Here is a 20102-nt window from a genome sequence, read left to right as displayed (position 1 = left end):
TCATAGTGACCCTATAGGACAGAGTAGAACTGCCCCATAGAGTTTCCAAGGAGCACCTGGTAGATTGGAACTATCAACCTTTTGGTTAGCAGAGGTAGCACTTAACTACTAAATGTTAGTAGCTAATATAACAACCACTCGTGACAAAGAGATAAGCCTTAAAACTCTGGAATGAAAAAAGGCACTCTTAAGACCCTGAATTAGCTCTTTAGGGAAGCAGAAGCAAACAACAGTGACTGGGGAGAGGCACTGCAAAAATCTGCTCAACAACTTAGGGCCAGCAGCGAACCAAAAGTGAAGGGAAGTAGAAAGAGCCCCAAACGAACCCAGCAAGCTGCAATCCAAAAAAGAGCAGAATTCAGGCTGGAAAGGCCTACCTGTCGATCCCCAAGAGCCAGGGAGGTGGAGGGGACGGAAAAGGCCCTTGCCAGCACCTGGTGTTCTGAGTCCTCAGTCTACAGGGTCAATGCAGGCAGAGTACTTCTGGATTCCATCATTGCCACCAAATACGTTGCCATGGTACAGAAGACAGAAGCTGTGCAAATAAAACACAGAGGTTTATTCTAGGCTCAGGTTACAGTTCTAACTGGGAACAACACAGCCCATCAAAATGGGACAGTGGTGTCCAAAGAGGGGGTCCAGGTTTGGGTCAATTATACTGCTAGAGTGGGAACTAGTTGCAGGATATTTGTGACTGGTGCATCTTCGGTTAGGGAAGTGCAAGGCGGGATCTGGCGAGGCGAGGAGGGGTACCTCATTGGTCCTTAGGGTACAGCTGTAACAGACTGATTGGTTATAAATCATTAATGGCTGTAAGTAGAGATTACAGATAATAGTCACAGGGTACTTAGACAATGGTCACAAAATACTTACACGTAATTTTCTTTGTCTGGCAAAAAATACCTTACTGGTGGCGGTACTCTTCCTAAGCACATGCATTTTTGGGATGCAGATGGATATTTGTGTCAAGACCCCTCAGGACACACTGTTTCACATCCTGGTTTTGACCGCCAAGGACAAACATTTCCTTAGTGACTCAGAGTTGTAAAGCTGAAAATCTGATCAAGGGTCAGATTGTGTGGTTAGCATTAATTCAGCTGTGCTGTGTCTCTATCTCACTGACTACGCTAGAGGTGCTTATAGGAGACAGATTCATCCATGTCATTAGCTGTGGTTCATTCATCTTTGTTACCATATAGTATTCCATCGAATGGGTCATCAGCCTACTGTTCAAGGCTGTTGGAATTGTTTCTAGCATTGCCGCTGTTATGAACACTGCTGCTCTGTAGAATCATGTTATGTCTCCTGGTATTTATGTGTAAGAGTTTCTGAAGGGTACCCACCTAGGGGAGGAATTGCTGAGTCAGAGGGTATGGTAGGGAATATAATGCCACCCCAAAGATGTCCATGTCCTAATCCTTGGAACCTGTAAATAGGTTACATGACAAAGGGGAATTAAGGTTGCAGATGGAATAAAAGTTGCTAATCATCGGACTTTAAAATGGGGAGATCATCCTGGATTATCTGTGTAGGCCCAATGTAATCACAAGAGCTTTTATGAGTGGAAAGGGGAGGCAGAAGAGAAAGAACAAGAGAGGTGGCAGTGGACTCGGTCCAATGTTGTTGGCCTTTGAAGGTGGAGGAATGGGGCCTTAGTGAAGGATTATGGGCAGCCTGTAGGAGCTGGAAAAGGCAAGAGACAGATTCTCTCCTACAGCCTCCAGAAGGAAACACAGCCCTGCTGACACTTTGATTTTAGCCCAGCGAGACCCATTTCTGACTCCTGACCTCCACAACTGTAAGATCATAAATTTATGTTGGTTCAAGCAACTAAGTTTATGGTAATTTATAGCAGCCATAGAAAACTAATACTGAGGGCTAGCAGTGCCTCTCTGAGGTGAGTACAGAAACTCTTATGCTTAAATACCAGAAGACATAACAAGATTCTACAGAGCAACAGTGTTTGTTGCAGCAGCAACACTGGAAACCATTCCAATGGCCACCAACAGTAGGCTGACATGAATTGTACGATGGAATGCTATGTGGTAATGAAGATGAGCTACAGCTATTTTCAGCCTTCCCAGTAACACCAAGTTCTTTTCAATGTGGTTGTCCCAGTTCTTACTTCCTCTTTCAATGTGAACATCCCCACTGCTCCATATCCTTTCCCCAAGTCTGATGAGTATGTGATAGTATTTCATTGTGGCTTTAGTTTTCATTTCCCTAATTAGGAATGAGGTTGACTAACTTTTCTTGGTTTGTTGGTAGGATGACCATATAATTTATCATCCAAACCAGGACTCTATTAAGAGTTAAAGGGACACGATTATTAATATAAGGAAAACAGGAATTAGCTAGGACAAGCCAACAAACTGGACATATGGCCGCCTGTTTACTGGCCATTGAAACATCCCTTCTTGTAAAGTGCCTGCTAAAGCCCTTTCCCCATGCTGCCATTGGGCTGTCTTCTTTATTTATCCATAAATAATCTTGACAGTAAGCCTTTGTTGGTTGTTGTAATTACCTTCTACTGTGTCACTGTTCTTTAACTCTCCTTCGGCTGTCGTCTGAACAAAAGTTTTAAATTTTAATGTAGGTTACTAGGTTACTCAACCAGTAGGAGTCCTGGTAGTGCAGTGATTAAGCTCTTTGCTGCTAACCAAAAGGTCAGCAAACCTACCAGCCACTCTGTTCTGCAGGAGAAAGATGTGGCAGTCTGCTTAGAAACTCTATATGGTTGTTCTACTCTGTCCTATAGGGTCTTTATGAGTCGGAATCAACTCAACTGCAGTGGGTACTCCACTAACTTTTTCCCTTGTGGTTACAATTTTTGGTGCCTTGTTTAAAGAAACCCTGAGGTTATGAAGTATCCCCCCCCCCCACTGCTCCTCCCCCTGTCATAGAAGAGTTTTGCCATTCACATGTGAGCCTTTAACCCATGTGGAACTCTCTTCAAGGTGGGTGCCAGATTCTTGGCATGTTGATTGAGAGCTCCACTCCTTTCCACTCACAAGGCCTGTTTCTGGCCTCTCTGTTCTGTACCATTGGTCCGTTTGTCCCAGCCACAGCACTATATTGTCTTAATTTTATAATACGTCTCATTATCTGGTAGGGTGTCCCTTCCCATTTGTTCTTCTTTAAGATTGTCTTAGCTGTTCTTATACCTGTGTTCTTACATACACATTTTCAAATTCACCAGTCAGTTCTCTCTCTCTCTTACACACGCATACACACACACTAGGATTTTGATAGGAGTTTCAGTGAATCAATAGATCAATTTAGAGAGAACTGGCATCATGACAACGTTGAGTCTCCAGTTCATGAATATACATGTGTTTAATATTTTATTTTTATTGGGTCTCTTTTAATGTCTCTTGGGGGGAGTTTCATCATTTTCTCTTTAGAGGTTTTGCACATCTTTTGTTATATTTATTCTTAAGGACTTCATATTTTTTATCTTAATATAAACGGTAGCTTTCAAAATCTTATTTTCTCATTATTCTGATTAATAAGAATAGAATTGATTTTTATTACTAAGTTTGTATCAAGCAACATTACTAAACTGTCTTGATAATTTTAATAATTTATCTGTATAGTCTTTTGGATTTTCTTCATACACAGTCATATTATCTGAAAATAATGATTGTTTTTTCCTTTCATTCTTTGTCTTTTACTTTTTTTTACATCTGATTGTTATGGCTGGGAGTTTAGTAAATATTGAATGGAAGTGGTTTGAGTGGGTATCCTTGTTTTGTTCTCAGTCCTAAATGCTTTTAAAGCTGTTTGATTAAGTAAGTTTGCTTTAGGCTTTTTTTTTGTTGTTGTTGTTATATGTCTTTTATCACATTAAAGAAGTTTTCTCCTAATCCTGGTTTGCTAAGTTTTTAAATATTATAGATGGGATATTGAATTTTATCAGATAATTTTTTTCATCTGCATTTACTGAGTTGATCATATAATTTCCCTCCTTTGATTTGTTAATGTGTGGATTAAATTAGTTGATTTCTAATGCTAAATAAATTCATCTTTGTCAGCATATATTATCCTGATTATATATTATTGGATCTAGGCTGGTAATACTTTGAGTTTTTTTGTTTGTGTTCATGAGTGAGGGTGGGCTGTAATTTTCCTTTGTCTACTTTTATTGTCAGGCTATGGTATCAAAAGTTAAGCAAGTGGAACATTTTGATCAAAGATTCCATAGAAGAATCCTGAAAATGCAGAACAGAAGTTCAAATTCTCATGGACTCTAGACTTTCTGGAGCCATGGAGGGTGAATGAACCCCTAGAACTATTTCCCTGAGATAATCTTTAAAACCATAAACCAAAAATATCCACTGACCTCATCTTAAAACTGAACAATAGTTTAGCTTAACTAGTAAAAAAAAAAAAAAAAACCTCTGCCTTGAGCATTATGCTCTTTTAAGAATGATCTGTATGGAATCAAATTGAAAACAGCAACTCAAAAGATTAGATACGAACCTTAGGGGACAGTGAGTTTATGTTCATGAGGGAGGAACAACTCAGAAAAGACAATGAGAATGGTTGCACAACTCGAAGAATTTAACTAAACTGTACATGTAGAGACTGTTGAATCATTGTTTTGCTGTGCATATTCTCAACAACAACAAAATAAATAAAATTTAGGGAAAAAAAAAAAAAAGCAAGCTAGCTAGCAGAGATGGGAGAAGAGAAATGCCAAACCACAAGAAGATTGTCCAGAAGCAGAATCTCAAAAAGACAAGGACCTTCCTCCAGAACCTTCAGAGAAAACCTTCTCCTAGAGCTGACACCCTGAATTTAGATGTCCAGCCACCTAAACTGTGAGCAAATAAATACCTGTTTGTTAAAGTTGTCCATTTGTGGTATTTTCTGTTATAGCAGCACTAGGTGACTAAGCTATGTGGTAACTATAACTTTATAAGAAACTGCCCAACAATTCTCCAAAGTACCATTTACACTCCCACCAGCAATGTGTGAGAGTTCCAATCATCCTACACTCTTGCCAACATTTGGTATTATCAGTCTTTTTTATTTTAGATATTCTAATAGATGTACAGTAGTTCGTTGTGGTTTTAGTTTGCATTTCCCTAATGACTAACAATGTTGTGCAATTTTATATGCTTATTGGCCATTTGTGCATCTTCTTTTGTCATGTCTGTTCTAAATCTTTTGCTCTTTTTAAATTGGGTTTTTGAAGTTTATATTGTTGATTTTTAGGAGCTCTTTATGTATTCTAGATACAAGACCTTTGTCAGATATATGTGCTACAAATACTTTTTTTCCTAGTTTGTGGTTTATTTATTTTCTTAATGTCTTTTTTTTAAAAGAAGTTTTTAATTATTAAGAAATCCACCATGGTCTCGGGGAACATCTAGCTCAATTAGCTTAACGTAGTTTATAAAGAAGAGTTCTACATTCTACTTCAGTGAGTAGTGTCTGGGGTCTTAAAAGGTTGTGAGCGGCCATCTAAGAAACTGCAGTGGTCTCACCCTGTCAGGAACAAGGGAGAATGAAGAAAACTAATACACAAGGGAAAGATTAGTCTGAAGGACTAATGGACTGCAATTACCACAGCCTCCACCAGACTGAGTGCCTGGCTACCACCACCAACTGCTCTGACAGGGATCACAATAGAGGGTCCTGGACAGAGCTGGAGAAAAATGTAGAACAAAATTCTAACTCATAAAAAAAAAGACCAGACTTACCTGACAGACGAGAAAAACCCCAAGAATATGGCCCCTGGATACCCTTTCAGCTCAGTAATGAAGTTCCTCCTGAGGTTCACCCTTCATCCAAAGATTAGACAGGCCCTAAAACAAAATGAGACTAAAGGGGCACACCAGTCCAGGGGCAAGGACTAGTAGGCAGGAGGGGACAGGAAAGCTGGTGACAGGGAACCCAAGGTCGAAAAGCGGAGAGTGTTGACATGGCGTGGGGTTGGTGACCAGTGTTACAAAACAATGTATGTACCAACTGTTTAATGAGAAGCTAATTTGTTCTGTAAACCCTCATCTAAAGTGCAGTGATAAAAAAGAAAGGAAGAAATCCAATTTGCAGGGGTTTGTTTTTATTTATTTATTTTTCCTTAAATCTGTGGTCTTGTTTACCTGTGTTTTGTGATTCTGCAGAAGCTATGTAGTAGAAAGAATGAAATTTTGTTTGTTTGTTCGTTTGTAGCTAATTTCCACCTCCCAAAATGGAAGAAGATATGAGCCTGTTCCCTGAGGAGGAGTTGAATGACGGCCCGATTTTGGACAACATTTACGAAGGTTCTCTCACAAATAACTTTCAGCAACAAGGAAGAAGACAAATGATGTACTTCGTAGTTGCCCTTTAGTTCCCTTCTTGCAGGGAGACTACCTTTTTTAACTTCATATTTTTTTCTTTGAGAGAGAGCTTATTTTAGTCTGTCTTTACTTGAGTGAAAGATAAATTGTGGCTGAGAATTTTGAAAGCGGCGGACCATACTTTTCTAGTTTCCTACTGAGTGCCCCTACTGAGAAACCTGATGCCATTTTTATCATAATCCTTTAGCTGTGACCTATTTTTTTTTTTTTTCTTTTCCTGGAAGCTTTTGGAGTTTCAAAAACAAAATCTCTGATGATCTGAATTTTTAAAGATGTGCCTGGATTTGGGTCACATGCTGGGCACTGGGTGGGCCATTCCAATCTAGAAACTCATTTCCCTGCTCCCTGCTGCCCCTACCCAGGCTCATCTTTCAGCTTTTGTGGCGGATTAAGTCAGTCGCCACTTGTCCGCTTGTCCACGTGCTCTCCATCGTCTAAACTTTTGTTGGCTTCTTTCATCCCCTGTCTTCCCTCTTCTGTTCTCCTTGTCATTGGGGATTTATATGCTTTTTAAGACTCCTTTTCAGTTATTTTACTGAGCTAACATGAGGGAGTGGAGATAAACCCAATACAGTTCAACTCACCATTCTTTGCTGGAAGTCTGCTTGAAGGCAGCGATTCTCAAACTGTTTGGTCTGAAGACCCCTTTACACTCTTAAAATTATCGAGAACCCCAAAGAGTTTTGTTATGTGTTCAATCTGCCTACATTTACTGTGTTAGAATTTAGACCTGAAATTTTTAGAAAACATTTACTTATCCTTTTAAAGTAACAATAACAAACCCATTACATGTAACGTTAACATTACGTTTTGAATTAAAAAAAAGCCATGTTTTCCCAAACCAAAAAAGTTTAGTGAGCAGAATAACAGTATTTCTTTACTGTCTGGTTTAATAGACAGCAGCGGGATTTTCCTATCTGCATCTGCATTCAGCCTGTTTCGATACCGCATGCCATGTGGCCTCTGGAAAACTCCATGTACTCTTGTGAGAGGATGAGAATGAAAAGGGCAAATGATGTGTCAGTATTATCATGAACACAGTTTTGACTCCATAGTTTCCCTGAGTGTGTCTGAGGGACCCCCTGGGGTTCCCTGGGCCACACTTTGAGAGCTGCTGCTCTAAGAAGTGGTTGCCATCATTGCTGCCCAGTTTGAGCTTGTCAGGATTATAAAATGGGGCTATAGGGTCACTATAAGTCGGAACCCACTCGAAGGCAAGGGGTTTGGTTTTTTTTTTTTTTGGTTAGTAGTAGTAATGTCACAGCCTGTCTAACTTCAGGGGGGATAATGTGAATCAAGATGGGCCCAAGGCTAACCCCTATGAGGTAGCGGTCAGACATACCTCTACTCTCCAATGTTTTACCAATTCTGACACCAGTCATCCCTCCCACGGCACTTTCTACTTCTCTGCTGGGTTCCATAATCCATTGCAATGGCCACACAGAACTTACAGACCATACTTATCGTTACGTGGTTTATTAAGGAACAGAGTACAACTTGGGATCAACAGGCTACAATTTAGAATCAGAATCAGGAAACACGTAGGTAAAATCTCCCTTCTGCAGTGCAGGACAGCTCTCTCAGCTCCTCTCAACCATGCAGGCCTCCTTTTGACCTCCTGAGGACAGGCCTCTTCTCGGTCCCTTCAGGACGTGTTCTTCTCAGCCTCCTTGGGACAGACCCCTCTTGGCCCTGCTGTCTGTCACTGCTGACTCTACCACTGGGCTCCTTCTGGGCCTGTCACCACTGGCTCTACTGCTAGGCCCCATCCGGGCCTGTCGCTGTCTTCAGTGTTACAACCCTTGACCCGTGTTACACCTCTTTCAGGAGGTTCCTGGCCTCCTCTCTCTCTGCTTCTCTCTTTTTGATTCCTTCTGCTTCTTCCTGTTGCTTCTCTTCCTGCTTCTTTCTGTGTCAGAAACCTCTGTGGATTTGGCTGCTTATATACACAACTCCTTTTCAATTTCAAGGCCTGGCCCCTCCCAGCAGGGGGCCACAAATGAACCAATTCCCTCTTGATAGACCACAGACACTTCATTTGCATAGTAGGCTACAACTCACCTGATTTGCATAGTCCATTAACCAGTCTTTGCAAGGGCATACCAGTCACAGGGCAGCTGCCACCCAGAACCAGACAAAGAATGTCAAAACCAAGTTGTTTACAATTTAACCAGGAAATGTCAATTAGCCTAGAGAAAAGTAACAAACCTTCTAGGGTAGAAAACTAGGGCAAAGGTAACTCCTCCAGGCTTAGGGGAAAAAGCTTTCAAGCTGTTTTTCCAAAGAACCAAGGTAAAAGGCCACATAAAGTATCTTAGTCATCTAGTGCTGCTATAACAGAAATACTACGAGTGTATGGCTTTAACAAAGAGAAGTTTGTCTTCTCACAGTAAAGTAGGCTAAAAGTCCAAATTCAGGGCATCAGCTCCGGGGGAAGGCTTTCTCTCTCTGTCAGCTCTGGAGGAAGGTCTTTCTCGTCAGTCTTCCCCTAGATTAGGAGCTTCTCCACCCAGGAACCCTGGGTCTAAAGGACTTGCTCTGCTCCTGGTGCTTCTTTCTTGGTGGTATGAGGTCCCCATCTCTCTGCTTGCTTCCCTTTCCTTTTATCTCTTGAGGGTTAAAAGGTGGTACAGACCGCACCCCAGGGAAACTCCCTTTACATTGGATCAGGGAGGTGACCTGAGTAAGGGTGGTGTTACAATCCCACCCTAATTTTCTTTAGCTTAAAATTACAAGCACGAAATGGAGGATAGCCACACAATACTGGGAGTCATGGCCTAACCCTATTGCCACATATTTTGGGGGGACACAATTCAATTCATGACATCAAGAAACTCATTTCACCACAAGGACTGATCCTAGAACTTCAGACTGAACATCTAAACCTACTTTCTGTTATTCTAACTCTCGTCTTGATTTCTAGACATGGGTAGATTAGAAGATGAAGAGTTTGAGATTGAAGCTCTTCTTCAGGAAGTGGAGAGCGATGCTCCCCTGGAAAACTGCTGGTAATCAACCCAAGCTGCAGCTTGCTCCCCTTGGGTCACCTCCACCTCCCACAGAAAGGGGGCAAGCGAGGAGTGAGCTGGGTTGGGCCCCAGGAGAAGGACCAGGGCCTGGTAGGTGCGAATGGCAGCTGGTGTCCTTCTTTAAGTCCAGGGAAAGAACAAAATGCTGATGCAGAGAAAACAAAAACAGCTGACAAAGACAGAACTCGGGCTCTGCGCCTGAGAAGGGACCTGAAACACCTTGATACAGTACATGAAGAGAAAGATCTTTTCATTCAAAAAACAAGGTGAGCACTAGTCGGTGAGCATACTCTGAGCCACCACATCAGGCCCAGCAAGCGGTCGTCCCCGAGGTTCTCCAGGACACCTTGGCCCAGGCAGGGTCCTCCCTGCCATCTGGGTTGTCCGCTCACTATGTGCCGGGCTGCTGGCTCCCCTTGGCACGTGGCGTTGCTGTAACATGGTCTGTGGCAGGTACTAAGAGTCCTTCCAGTCTCCTGCCCTTCTTCAAGTCTTTGCTTGGAAGAAGACTTAGCAAACCCCATGCAGTGGGTGGTTGGCATCCAGGGTTGTTAGCCCCTTTTGCTCTTCCTCTGGTACCATCTGCTTTGGGAGAACTGCTCCCATGCTGTCTCCTGGAGTGTGCTTCTTGGTTCTGTGAGGCCCCAGATGACAGGTGGGCTCCTGATATCAACACTGCCCACAGCTCTCCAGGCAGGACCCAGGGTACAGTGTCAGAACGTCTGTGGTACCTGTTGTGGTGTTTATGCTGAAGTGGAGGGCCCTGCCGCATTCCCCACTTAACCTTGATTAGGACAGCCCCAAGAGAGGATTCCCCCAAACACTGACTAAGGAGAATGTCAAACATGCAGAAAAGTAGAAAACAGCACAGCCATCACCAGGGTGCCACCGCCTGGAACCACTGTTAGCATTTCTTGCTGTAACTTCTTTGTGTGTGTGTATGTGTGTGTGTGTGTGTAATAGGTTTTTTTTTCTGATGTATTTGAAAGCATGTTGCAGACATCATGATACTTTATTCCTAAATACTTCAGCATCTTCTGAAAATAAGGACATTCTTCATAAATTCAGCACCATTGTTGCAATTAAGAAAATTAATAATATTTCTCTAATATCATCCCAGAGTCCCTGGGTGGCACAAATAGTACATGCACTTGGCTCCTAAGTGAAAGGTTGGAGGTGCAAGTTTACCCAGAGGTGTCTCAGAAGAAAGGTCTGGCAATCTACGTCCAAAAAATCAGCCACTGAAAAAGCTCTGGAGCACCATTCTACTTTGACACACATGGGGTCGCCACGAGTTGCAGTCATCTCGAAGGCAACTGTTTTTTGTTTCTTTTTTTAATATCATCCTGTAGCAGTGTCATAGTGGAGTCCCCCATGTGACCCCAGGTTTGTTTTAGAGCGAGGGTGTGAGCTGGGACTCGGTCCGCGTCACACAGTTGAGGTTGGTTGGTTGTCTTCCCCGGTCTGCAATTATAGAATGCTGCCGGGGAGCTGTGGCCTGTGGCCCCTGTGGCCCTCCCACTCCCTCACCAGGGTGCTCTGGTTGCAGAGATTTCTCACTTAAGCTGCTTCAAGTAAACTCCCCATTCCTGAAGTTGTCCTCAGCTACTGAGAGCATGTCCACCTGGGCGTGGAGGTCACACAGGTGCCCCCCTCAGCAGGGTTTCCAGAAAACAGATGACAGAACACTGCATTTGTAGCCTGAGCGAGTTAGGAAGACCCCTGGGAACACCGGGTGACTGTGGCCCCGCCCTGGACAGGGTTGGGGGAGACCCCTGAGGTTTGTGAATGTGTCTGGTGCCCAGCCCACCCCACCCACTGCACCTTCCCTGAGGCCAGGTACAGTGCAGGCTCCTGAGTAGGGGGCGATGACTGAACTGCAGGAGCCATTCATCCAAGTTCTTGCCCCGATTTCCAGAGAGGAGCTGCGTGCTTGCCGCCAGAGGATCGACCTCATCACCAGACAGCAGGCAGCCGTGGAGGCAGAAATCGCTGAGGAGAAAGAGGCCAACAACATGTAGGTCTTGGCATCCAGCCGGCTGTCCGGTCTCCCTCCAGGTGGCCTGGTGGGTGGTACATCTGTGCTGGGAACCAGGAGGTGACTGAGCACCAAGCCAGTGTTTGTCACTTGGCTCATAAGCATAGGGCAGCAGAGCTTCATCCATGGTCCACAAATAGTTTACGAAGCACCTACTGTGTTCAGGCAGGCAGGAGGGCAGACAAGATGATGAAATATGAAGAGTGACAGGCCACTCTGGAGGCAGGTGGCCAGGAAGGTGGCCACCTGAGAAGACGACCTTAGGTGGGACCTGAGTGACAAGACAAGCCTGTCATGTGGTTACCTGGGGAAAGAGCGTCCTGGGCAGTGGGAAAGCACAGGCAAAGGCCAGGACAGGACACGGCCCCAGTGAGTGGGGGAGTGTAGTTGCCATGGGGCTCCACACAGGGCCAGGTGTGGTGGGCAGGGTGGGCCTCGGTGAGCAGGGTAGGGCAGGCGAGGGGAGGGGAGAAGGAGCAGGGCCAAGTGCGATAGACTGGCATGGTGGGGGAGGCAGGTAGTGGTGGACAGGATTGGGGGCTGTTGACTCAAGCAGGTGGACAGATCCCGGGTGGTTTAGGTTAAGGAAAGAAATCGTCAGAACTGCCTTTTTTCTTGAGCAGTAGGGTGGATGGTGTTTGCCAGGATGTGAAGCTCTGAGCCTGGGCTCAGCCCGACAGCAGGGCAGGGTGTTGGTTGGTGAGTCGCCCACGCTCATGACATGCACTGAGTGTCACTATGGGCATGAGAGCTAAATGTGCCTCAGCTTGTATGACCATCACAGCAACCCTTTGGGGTAGGCAACGTTGTACAGACAGGGAAACTCGGAATCAGGGACGGTGGGTGACCAGCCCAGAGTAACCTGCTGATGGGACAAGCAGGTCTTGGCCCTGGCAGTCTGAACCCCAGGGTGCTGACCTGTAACTGGCCCTGTGCTGCAGGAGAGAGAAGGTGTGATGACTGAGTGGGGCAGATACTGTACCCCTGGAGGGTGGAGGGGCCTGAGGGCCACGGAACAGACCAGGTGGATGAGGCAGCTCATGGAGATGCAGCCTCAAAGCCCCTGGGCCCGGTGAGCCTGTAGCCCCCACTGTGACAGGGCCCTGGCATCTGGGCAGTGCCTGGCATGGGGGGACTAGTGGTCTCTGCAGCGCAGTCCTGCAGGCCAGGTGTCTCCCAGAGTCGTTAGGACCAATCCTGCTGCTCAGTTCCTGCTTCCCAGGATTGTCCTCGTCCACACACAGTGGGCCCTCTGATCACTGTGGAAAGCCAGACGCCCTGAGCAGCTCTCTTAGGTGTCCTGCCCACCTGCTCTCCCAGCAGAACTGGATGCTGGGTACCGGGTGCTGGCCGGCATCAAGAGGAGGCATCGCCCATTCACCCCTCCCCATGGATAGGTTTGTCTCAAAACGTAACCACCGGAGCTGATTGGCCCCATGCGCTGGAGCAGCCACAACCGTGGGAGGGAAGAGGGAGAAGTAAAGAAGTCGTGGCCACTTGAAACCAGGAGGCCCTCCCAGGCTTTTAAACCACCTTGCCCCTCGAGTCATTCAGCAAGTGTGCCTGTGCAGCCCACGCCCCCTCCAGGCCTGCACAGAGCTAAGGTGACGAAGGGCCACATCCTCGTGGGACTCCCCAAGGCCGTGAGGCACGGTGCATGTTCTCAGTGAGTCCATGAGGGTAGCCCTTCATTGTTTAGATCGATTTCTCAATGAGCAGTAAGTACAAGGCTAGGTGAAGGTATCGCAGAGACAGGGGAAGATTCCAGAGTTCCCCTTGGCCACAGGTTCACAGACTATCTCTGTGTGGTTGAGGTTCTCACTTGTTTTCCCGCCTTCTCTCCTTTTTCCTGCCACTTGCCCTCCCAGTGCTGCTGTGGGGCGCCTCCAGGCCACCTGCAGCCGCTTGGGCACAGAGCTAGAGAACGAGAGGGACCTGGAGAGGAGCATCACCTCTTCACTGAAGGAAAATGAGTGAGTACGGGGTGAGGGAGCGGGGGAGCAGCCAGCCTCCTGAGTGCCTGGCTGATTGTCAGGACTGCAACCAAAATCCTCCATTGAAGCGAGACTGGAGAGACTTTGTCTTGCTTGCTTTGGACACATCATCAGGAAAGACTAATTGTTAGAAGGGGACATCATGTTTGGTAAAGTAGAGGGTCAGCAAAAATGAGAGAAACTCTCAATGAGATGAATTGACATGATGGCCACAATAATGGACTCAAACATACCAATGATTGTATGTCGCCATGAGTTGGCACCAACTTGACAGCAACTAACAACAACAACAACATAAATTGCTCAAGAGTCCCTGGGTAATGCAAACAAGTTATGAGCTCAGCCACTACCCAAAAAATTGGAGGTTCAGGCCCACCCAGAGGCACCTTGGGAGAAAGGCCTGGAGATCTACTTCTGAAAAATTGAAAACGCTGTGGAGCACAGCTCTCTTCTGACACGCATAGGGTTGCCATGACACCAACTGGTTTTTTATAAGTAGCTCACAGAGTGATTGGGAGACCTGGAGAAGCAGACAGCCACACCAGGCCCCTCAAGGAGCTGCCACCTCCTTCAGGAGCAGGAGGCTGAGAAGCAGGATGTGCTGCTGGGCCACGGATCTGAGTGGCGCACCTCTGCCATTGCATGGTGGCCTCTGTCCTCCGTCTCCTGATGGAGGCCCAGCCTGAGTTGAGGCCTGTCTTAGTTATCTAGTGCTGCTATCACAGAAATACCATAGATGGATGGCTTTAACAAAGAGAAATTTATTCTCTCACAGTTTAGGAGGCTAGGAGTTCGAATTCAGGGCACCAGCTCCAGGGGAAGCCTTTCTCTCTGTTGGTTCTGGGGGAAGGTCCTTGTCATCAATCTTCCCTGGTCTAGCAGTGTCTCAGCTTAAGGACCCCAGGTCCAAAGGACGCACTTGGCTCCTGGCTCTGCTTTCTTGGTGCAGGAAGTCCCCATCTCTCTGCTCAGTTCTCTCCTCTTTTATTGTAAGATAAAAGGTAATACAGACCACACCCCAGGGAAACTCTTCTTATATTGATCAGGGCTGTGACCTGAGTAAGGATATTGTATCCCACCCTAATCCTCTTTAACATAACCTAACCTTGCTTCATTAATCACAGGCAGAGATTAGAATTTACAACACATAGTATAGTCACATCAGATTACAAAATGGTGGACAACCACACCATACTGGGAATCATGGCCTAGCCAAGTTGATATACATTTTGGGGGGACACATGACCTCGGCCTCTTCATAGGACTGCTTACAACATGGCAGCTGGCTTCTCCCAGAGTGAGGGATCTGAGATAGAAAAAGAGCAAGAACGAAAGAGAGATAGAGACCAAAACAGAAGCTGCAGTGTCATCTTAGAAATGACATAACAGCTCTTCTGCTGTATTCTCTTGGTCACACAGACTAAACCAGATACTATATAGGAGGGGACCACTTAAAGGTATGAATAAAAGGAGGCAGAGATTATTCGGGGTCATTTTGGAGACTGATTATGACACATATTGAGTCCCAAATAAGCCATTCTGTTAGCCAGACCAGCTGCTCCGTATGTGGGGCACTTGATAATACCAGTGAACTCTGTGGGTGTTTGCCCATTGCCTCTATTCTTTCATCTGTAAAATTATTTTCTTGCTTGGAAGTCATGTTGGGTGAAAAACTCTATAAACCCTCAGAGAATTGTGATGATGGGAAGAATACTATGGACAGAGAAGGGAGAGCCATATCCAGAGTAAGTGGCTATTCCTAAGAGTACAAATCACTCCTCTCATCATGATGAAAGGCCATCTTAGTCCTCTAGAAAATGCCAAAGTGGGGGCTGAGCATTAGTTGCTGCTGCTCCTGCTTGGCCATTCTGCAGTGGTAGTGGTCAGGTCAGCCTTGGATTGGGCAAGTCCTTGTTGTTTGCCCCATGCATAGCCTCCTCCTCTGCCACCATGGCCCATTGGTCAAGCCCTGGGCAGCTGGGGAAAGAGGCTGACTGACATCTATGAGCCTGGCCATCTTGTCCATCTGACCTATGAAAGCCTTCTCTAAGAAGGGCTCTTTGGTGATCATTCTTACTGACCCTGATGTCTCACACTCTGGGCCCATCTGAGAAGTCCAGACACTCAATTCTTCCCTAAATCATGTCTGGCATCCCCTAGCCCACTCTTTCCAAGCCTCTGACTACCCAGCCAAACTGTCAGCCACTGCCCCTGAGTCTCCATAGATCTGTACTTTCGCCAGCTCTCCTAGGCAGCATGACCAGCCAGGGAGCAGGCAGCAGGACCAACCGGTCCTCCACAGGGAGGACTCCCTTCCCCACTGTCCTCAGGGCCTCCTTCAGTGGGCCTGTGATGCTGCAGGAGTCTACTTCTGCTGGAGTCAGCATGTTGGGCATAATCTTCTGTAAACGAGGCTCCACTGCACTTCACTTGTCAACAGATCACACATCTCCCAGTGAGGCCCTCATGTGGGTTGGGGAAGGGGTGACAGTGCAGCTGGAGTGGGTGCATTGGGAGCGTGGGCTACCTGCTCACACAATTTACCTTTTCCTTTTGGGCGTCCTCCAGGGGTCTCATATATACTATTCTAGTTGGTAATAGAGTGCTGTTAGGCCTGCCAGAATTTATGGCTTGGTGGTTAGTATAAACTCATTTACTCCTTCATTCATTCAACAAATAATTATTGAGCATCTGCTTTGTGCCAAACATTGTTCTAAGTATTTAGGATTCATCAGTGAATAGGACAGATGATAAATCCTGCCTCGTGGAGCCTACGTTTTAATGGGGAGACAGGAGATAAGCAATAGCATGCAGGTCATGATCGCAGCCAGATCCCATGATCATTTGGTTCCTAGGCACAAGCTTCAGTCTCCTGAGGAGCCAATAGAGAACAGGAGAATGGTAATGTACAGAGCAGGCATGGCTTTGCTCTAAAACCAGAGCACCCATACAACATCCCAGTGAGCCACAGATGCTTGAAGGGCCCTTGAATCCCAACAGCAGGGCTGCTTGCATTGCACTTAAGAGCCTCCTATCACTGCCATAACAAACTATCACAAACGTAGTGGTTTAACACAACACACATTTATTGTCTTACAGTTCTAGAGGTCAGAAGTTTAACACCAGTCTCACTGGGCTAATATCAAGGTGTTAGGGAGCTGCATTCCTTCTGGAGGCTCTAAGGTAGACTCCATTTCCTTACCTTTTCCAGCTTCTAGAGGCCACCTGCATTCCTTGGCTCATGGCCCCTTTCCTCCATCTTCAAAGCCAGCCAACATTACATCCCTTGTTTTTCCTCCGTCACAACTCTCTCTCTGATTGACCACACTAGGAAAGATTTTCTGCTTTTAAGAAATGATGTGATTAGTTTGGGCCCACCCAGATAATCCAGGACAATCTCCCCATCGCAAGGGCCATGGTCACATCTGCAAATTCCCTTTTAAAGAACATAAAGTTATTGTCTGTCCATTCTGGAGACACGAAGTCCCAGTCAAGATGTTGGCCGTGTTGATTCTTTCTGAGGGATCTGAGAGAGGAATTGTTCCATGCCTCTCTCCTAGCTTCTGGTGGGTCCTGGCAATACTTGGCTTGTAGCCGCATCTGTCTCCATTATCACATGGCTGTTCTTCCTCTGCCTGTCAGTCTCCATGTCCTCCTCTTTTATAGGATCCATCCTACTCCGTCTTAAAAAAACTTATTTCCAAATAAGGCCACGTTCACAGGAACAGGGGTTAGGACTTCAATACATCTTTCTGGGGGACACAACTCAATCCATAACACCATGTAAAGTAACATTCACAGATGCCAGGGATTAGAGCATGGACATATTTAGGGACACCATTATTCTGGCTATGAAACTGACTCTGGGCTTCACTCAACATTGGCAGCCTTACGAGTTACTCAGTAAATGGAGTACATGAAGAACAGTGAGACCTGTGAGAGCCGAAACTGGACAGGACTGCCTTGTTTTTCTGGGTCCCAAAAGTTTTCTGCCTTTGATAGGGTGCAGTCTTACCACTTTTCTATATTGCTTGTTTTAGTGGAAAATATTTGTGTTTTCCTTCTCTGACAGGTTTCCACCTTACACAGGTTCCAGCTTTTGCAGTTTTTACTGTATATGCTGCCTCTAAAATCCAAAAATGTCCTCCATGTTTTTTGTCTCTTTCTTGGTGGTAGGGGATGCAAGGTGCAACAATTTGTCTTTTACTTTGGAAGAAATAGCCTCTCATCCCTCAGACCTTTGGACTTCTAGAAACTTTGCTGAGGTGGCAGACCCCCCTATTTTCATGGGATTTGTCCCCCACCCTGTGGCATACCTGTGTCTTATTTTGGGCCCCTAGAATACCTGCTGCTATTTACTAGGGCCTTACTAGGGCTAGTGTGGTGGACCAGCATGATGTCTTGTTGGATGGTGAGATGATCACAGAGCTGAAAAATCTAAGCAGGTATGATGGAGGACATTGAGGTCGTGCTGCCATTCCCTCCAGGTGAATGCAAACAACTTTTGGTGTTCTTTACTTAGTGGAATGGAGAAAAATGTATTTCTAGATGGAAGCTGCATACGAAGTGCTGGTGTCTGTGGTGCTTTGCCCCAGCAATGGCCCTGTACAGAGACCACACAATGGTGAGGCAGTCCGCCGTCCATCTGTAAGACCCAAGCTTCTGGGCAGGCTGCAGAGCTGGGCTGCAGGGGACATGGTAGAGACTGTTACCCCCACATCCTCATGGCTAGGTGCTTATTTCAACTATTCCCCAGGCATGCAATAGCGCTTTCAGTTGATTCTTGAAGGGAGAGGCAGCTCGAGGGGCTTCTGTTGGCCTTTCTGCCACAACAGCTTCTGTTCCACTGGTCAGGAGGCCATTGTGAGGATCCTGCCAATTGCCAAAAATTTATTTCCAACTCAGAAAATTATTACAGAGTGCGTTTGTGGACCCTCTAGGCACCTCATTTACCTCTCAGTCCTCACTCTCATCAGCAGCCACAGTGGCCTTCTGGCTCCCTTAAATGTCAGCTCAGAGCCAGTGTCCAGCAGCACAAAAAGGACAGGCATTTCACTTCCCCAGGGCACAGTTACCCTGGCAGATGGCCGCAGGTGTCTCACAGAGGGCTGGGAGAGAAAGTTACAAACTATCATGAGATGTTATCGCAGGGCCTTTCCTCGAGGGAGCCTGCCTCCTCTCTTTCAGGGGACTCTGGGTCTGTGAATCCACCAGGGTCAGAGAATTGGGTGAAGGTCTATGACTCTTTTTTGGTTGCTGAAATTAGGTTTCTTCTTGTCAAAACTGGAGTTTTTCCAGTTATTCAGATGAAGTCGGACTTCACTGGGATCCTCATCTATTTCAATCTTGTTGTTGTTAGTTGCCATTGAGTCAACTCCGACTCATGGCCACCCCATGTACAGCAGGACAGAATGCTGCCTGGTCCTGCATCATCCTCACTATTGCCAGCATGCTCATTGTGGCTACTCTGCCAATCCACCTCAGCCAAAGGTCTCTCTCCCCCTCACTGGCTGTCTACTTCACCAAATGTGATGTCCTTCTCTATTGATTAATCCCTCCTGATGACGTGTCCAAAGCAAGTGAATTGGGCGATAGGGCAATATTCTGTTGTGACCCATCAGGTTTTCACTGGCTAATTTTCAGAAGTAGATCACCAGGCCTTTCTTGTTAGTCTGTCTTGATCTGGAAGCTCCACTGAAACATATCCACCATGGGTCACCCTGCTGGTATTTGAAATACCAGTGGCATCGCTTCCAGCATTCCAGTAACATGCCAGCCACCAGAGTACGACAAACTGACAGATTAAGGACCCCAGAATCAATGAGCCATGGCCAGATGTTCCTGCTGACCTGTCTGTGCAGAGGCACAGTGCCTGCTGCCCACCCCCCTCCACAAGTGAAGCCTGTCTCCCCAGGACTTCATCCTCCCGGTGAAACAGGAGGCCCCTTCCCAAGGCAGCATCTCCTGCCTATGTCCCTGACTCAGAGTGCCACAACAGTGCTTTTCAAGGGTCCTGGAACATTCCTGACCAGAGTATTTCCCAAAGCCTCGGTGAACTGAGGGTCCCCTGAATCTTCTCTGGACATAGTTAAGCCCTGGACAAACAAGTAGCAAATGATAAAACCTCTCCAACATAGTATCACTCTGGAGACTTGAATTCCTTCTTCTACATGATGCCATGGAATATCTGGTGTCTCAGCTTTATGCAGCATAGGTCTCTGTTGAGTCCAGGTTTCTGCCAGCTAGCTGAGCAGACCATCAGAGCCACCCTTGGCTGCTCGGGTGACCACAGGGGTCCAGAATGGCTGGTAAGCATACCCAATTATGTCCAGCACTCTCTGGCTGGCCCCCTGAGGTGACCCACGGTCCATCTGCAAGACCTAAGTTTCTGGGCAGGCTGCACAGGTGGGCTACAGGTGCATACCCCTGCCCAGGTTTCTACTGATAAGACATTTGCTGTATTTGTCTAGTCCTGGAGCCTCCTGTTGGGTCAGACTTTGCGCTTGGCCCCTACAGCGTGCTGGGTTCTGAGGCAGTGAGGAGTAGCCAGGAGGAGCACAAAGAGAACTGGGTTCCCCTCACAGGGCAGCAAGCTCAGGTGGTCACAGGACCTTATGTGAGGGTTCACAGGGCCTCAGGTGAGGGGCCACGGGGCCTCAGGTAAGATGCCCCAGGCCATCAGGTGAGGGGC

General features: G+C 46.4%; 1 protein-coding gene across 5 annotated transcripts in view; it reads left to right on the top strand.

Moving 5' to 3' along the window:
* The window catches only part of CFAP74 (cilia and flagella associated protein 74), a 111956-nt gene that overhangs the window by 13287 nt on the left and 78567 nt on the right, over positions 1 to 20102 (top strand). For 3 of the 5 annotated variants that reach the window (XM_049877641.1, XM_049877640.1, XM_049877643.1), the window contains exons 2-6: positions 6181 to 6272; positions 9274 to 9358; positions 9505 to 9645; positions 11298 to 11396; positions 13286 to 13390. In XM_049877641.1, coding sequence (XP_049733598.1) covers positions 6200 to 6272; positions 9274 to 9358; positions 9505 to 9645; positions 11298 to 11396; positions 13286 to 13390 — 503 coding nt within the window. In that variant the 5' untranslated portion in view covers positions 6181 to 6199. Of the gene's footprint in view, positions 1 to 6180; positions 6319 to 9273; positions 9359 to 9504; positions 9646 to 10499; positions 11397 to 13285; positions 13391 to 20102 lie in introns of those variants that run through there. The other 2 variants (XM_049877642.1, XM_049877645.1) reach the window with 2 other exon arrangements.

This window comes from Elephas maximus, chromosome 3, assembly GCF_024166365.1.
Source record: "Elephas maximus indicus isolate mEleMax1 chromosome 3, mEleMax1 primary haplotype, whole genome shotgun sequence".
Lineage (NCBI taxonomy): Eukaryota > Metazoa > Chordata > Mammalia > Proboscidea > Elephantidae > Elephas > Elephas maximus.
This window is presented reverse-complemented; position numbering and strand designations above follow the sequence as displayed.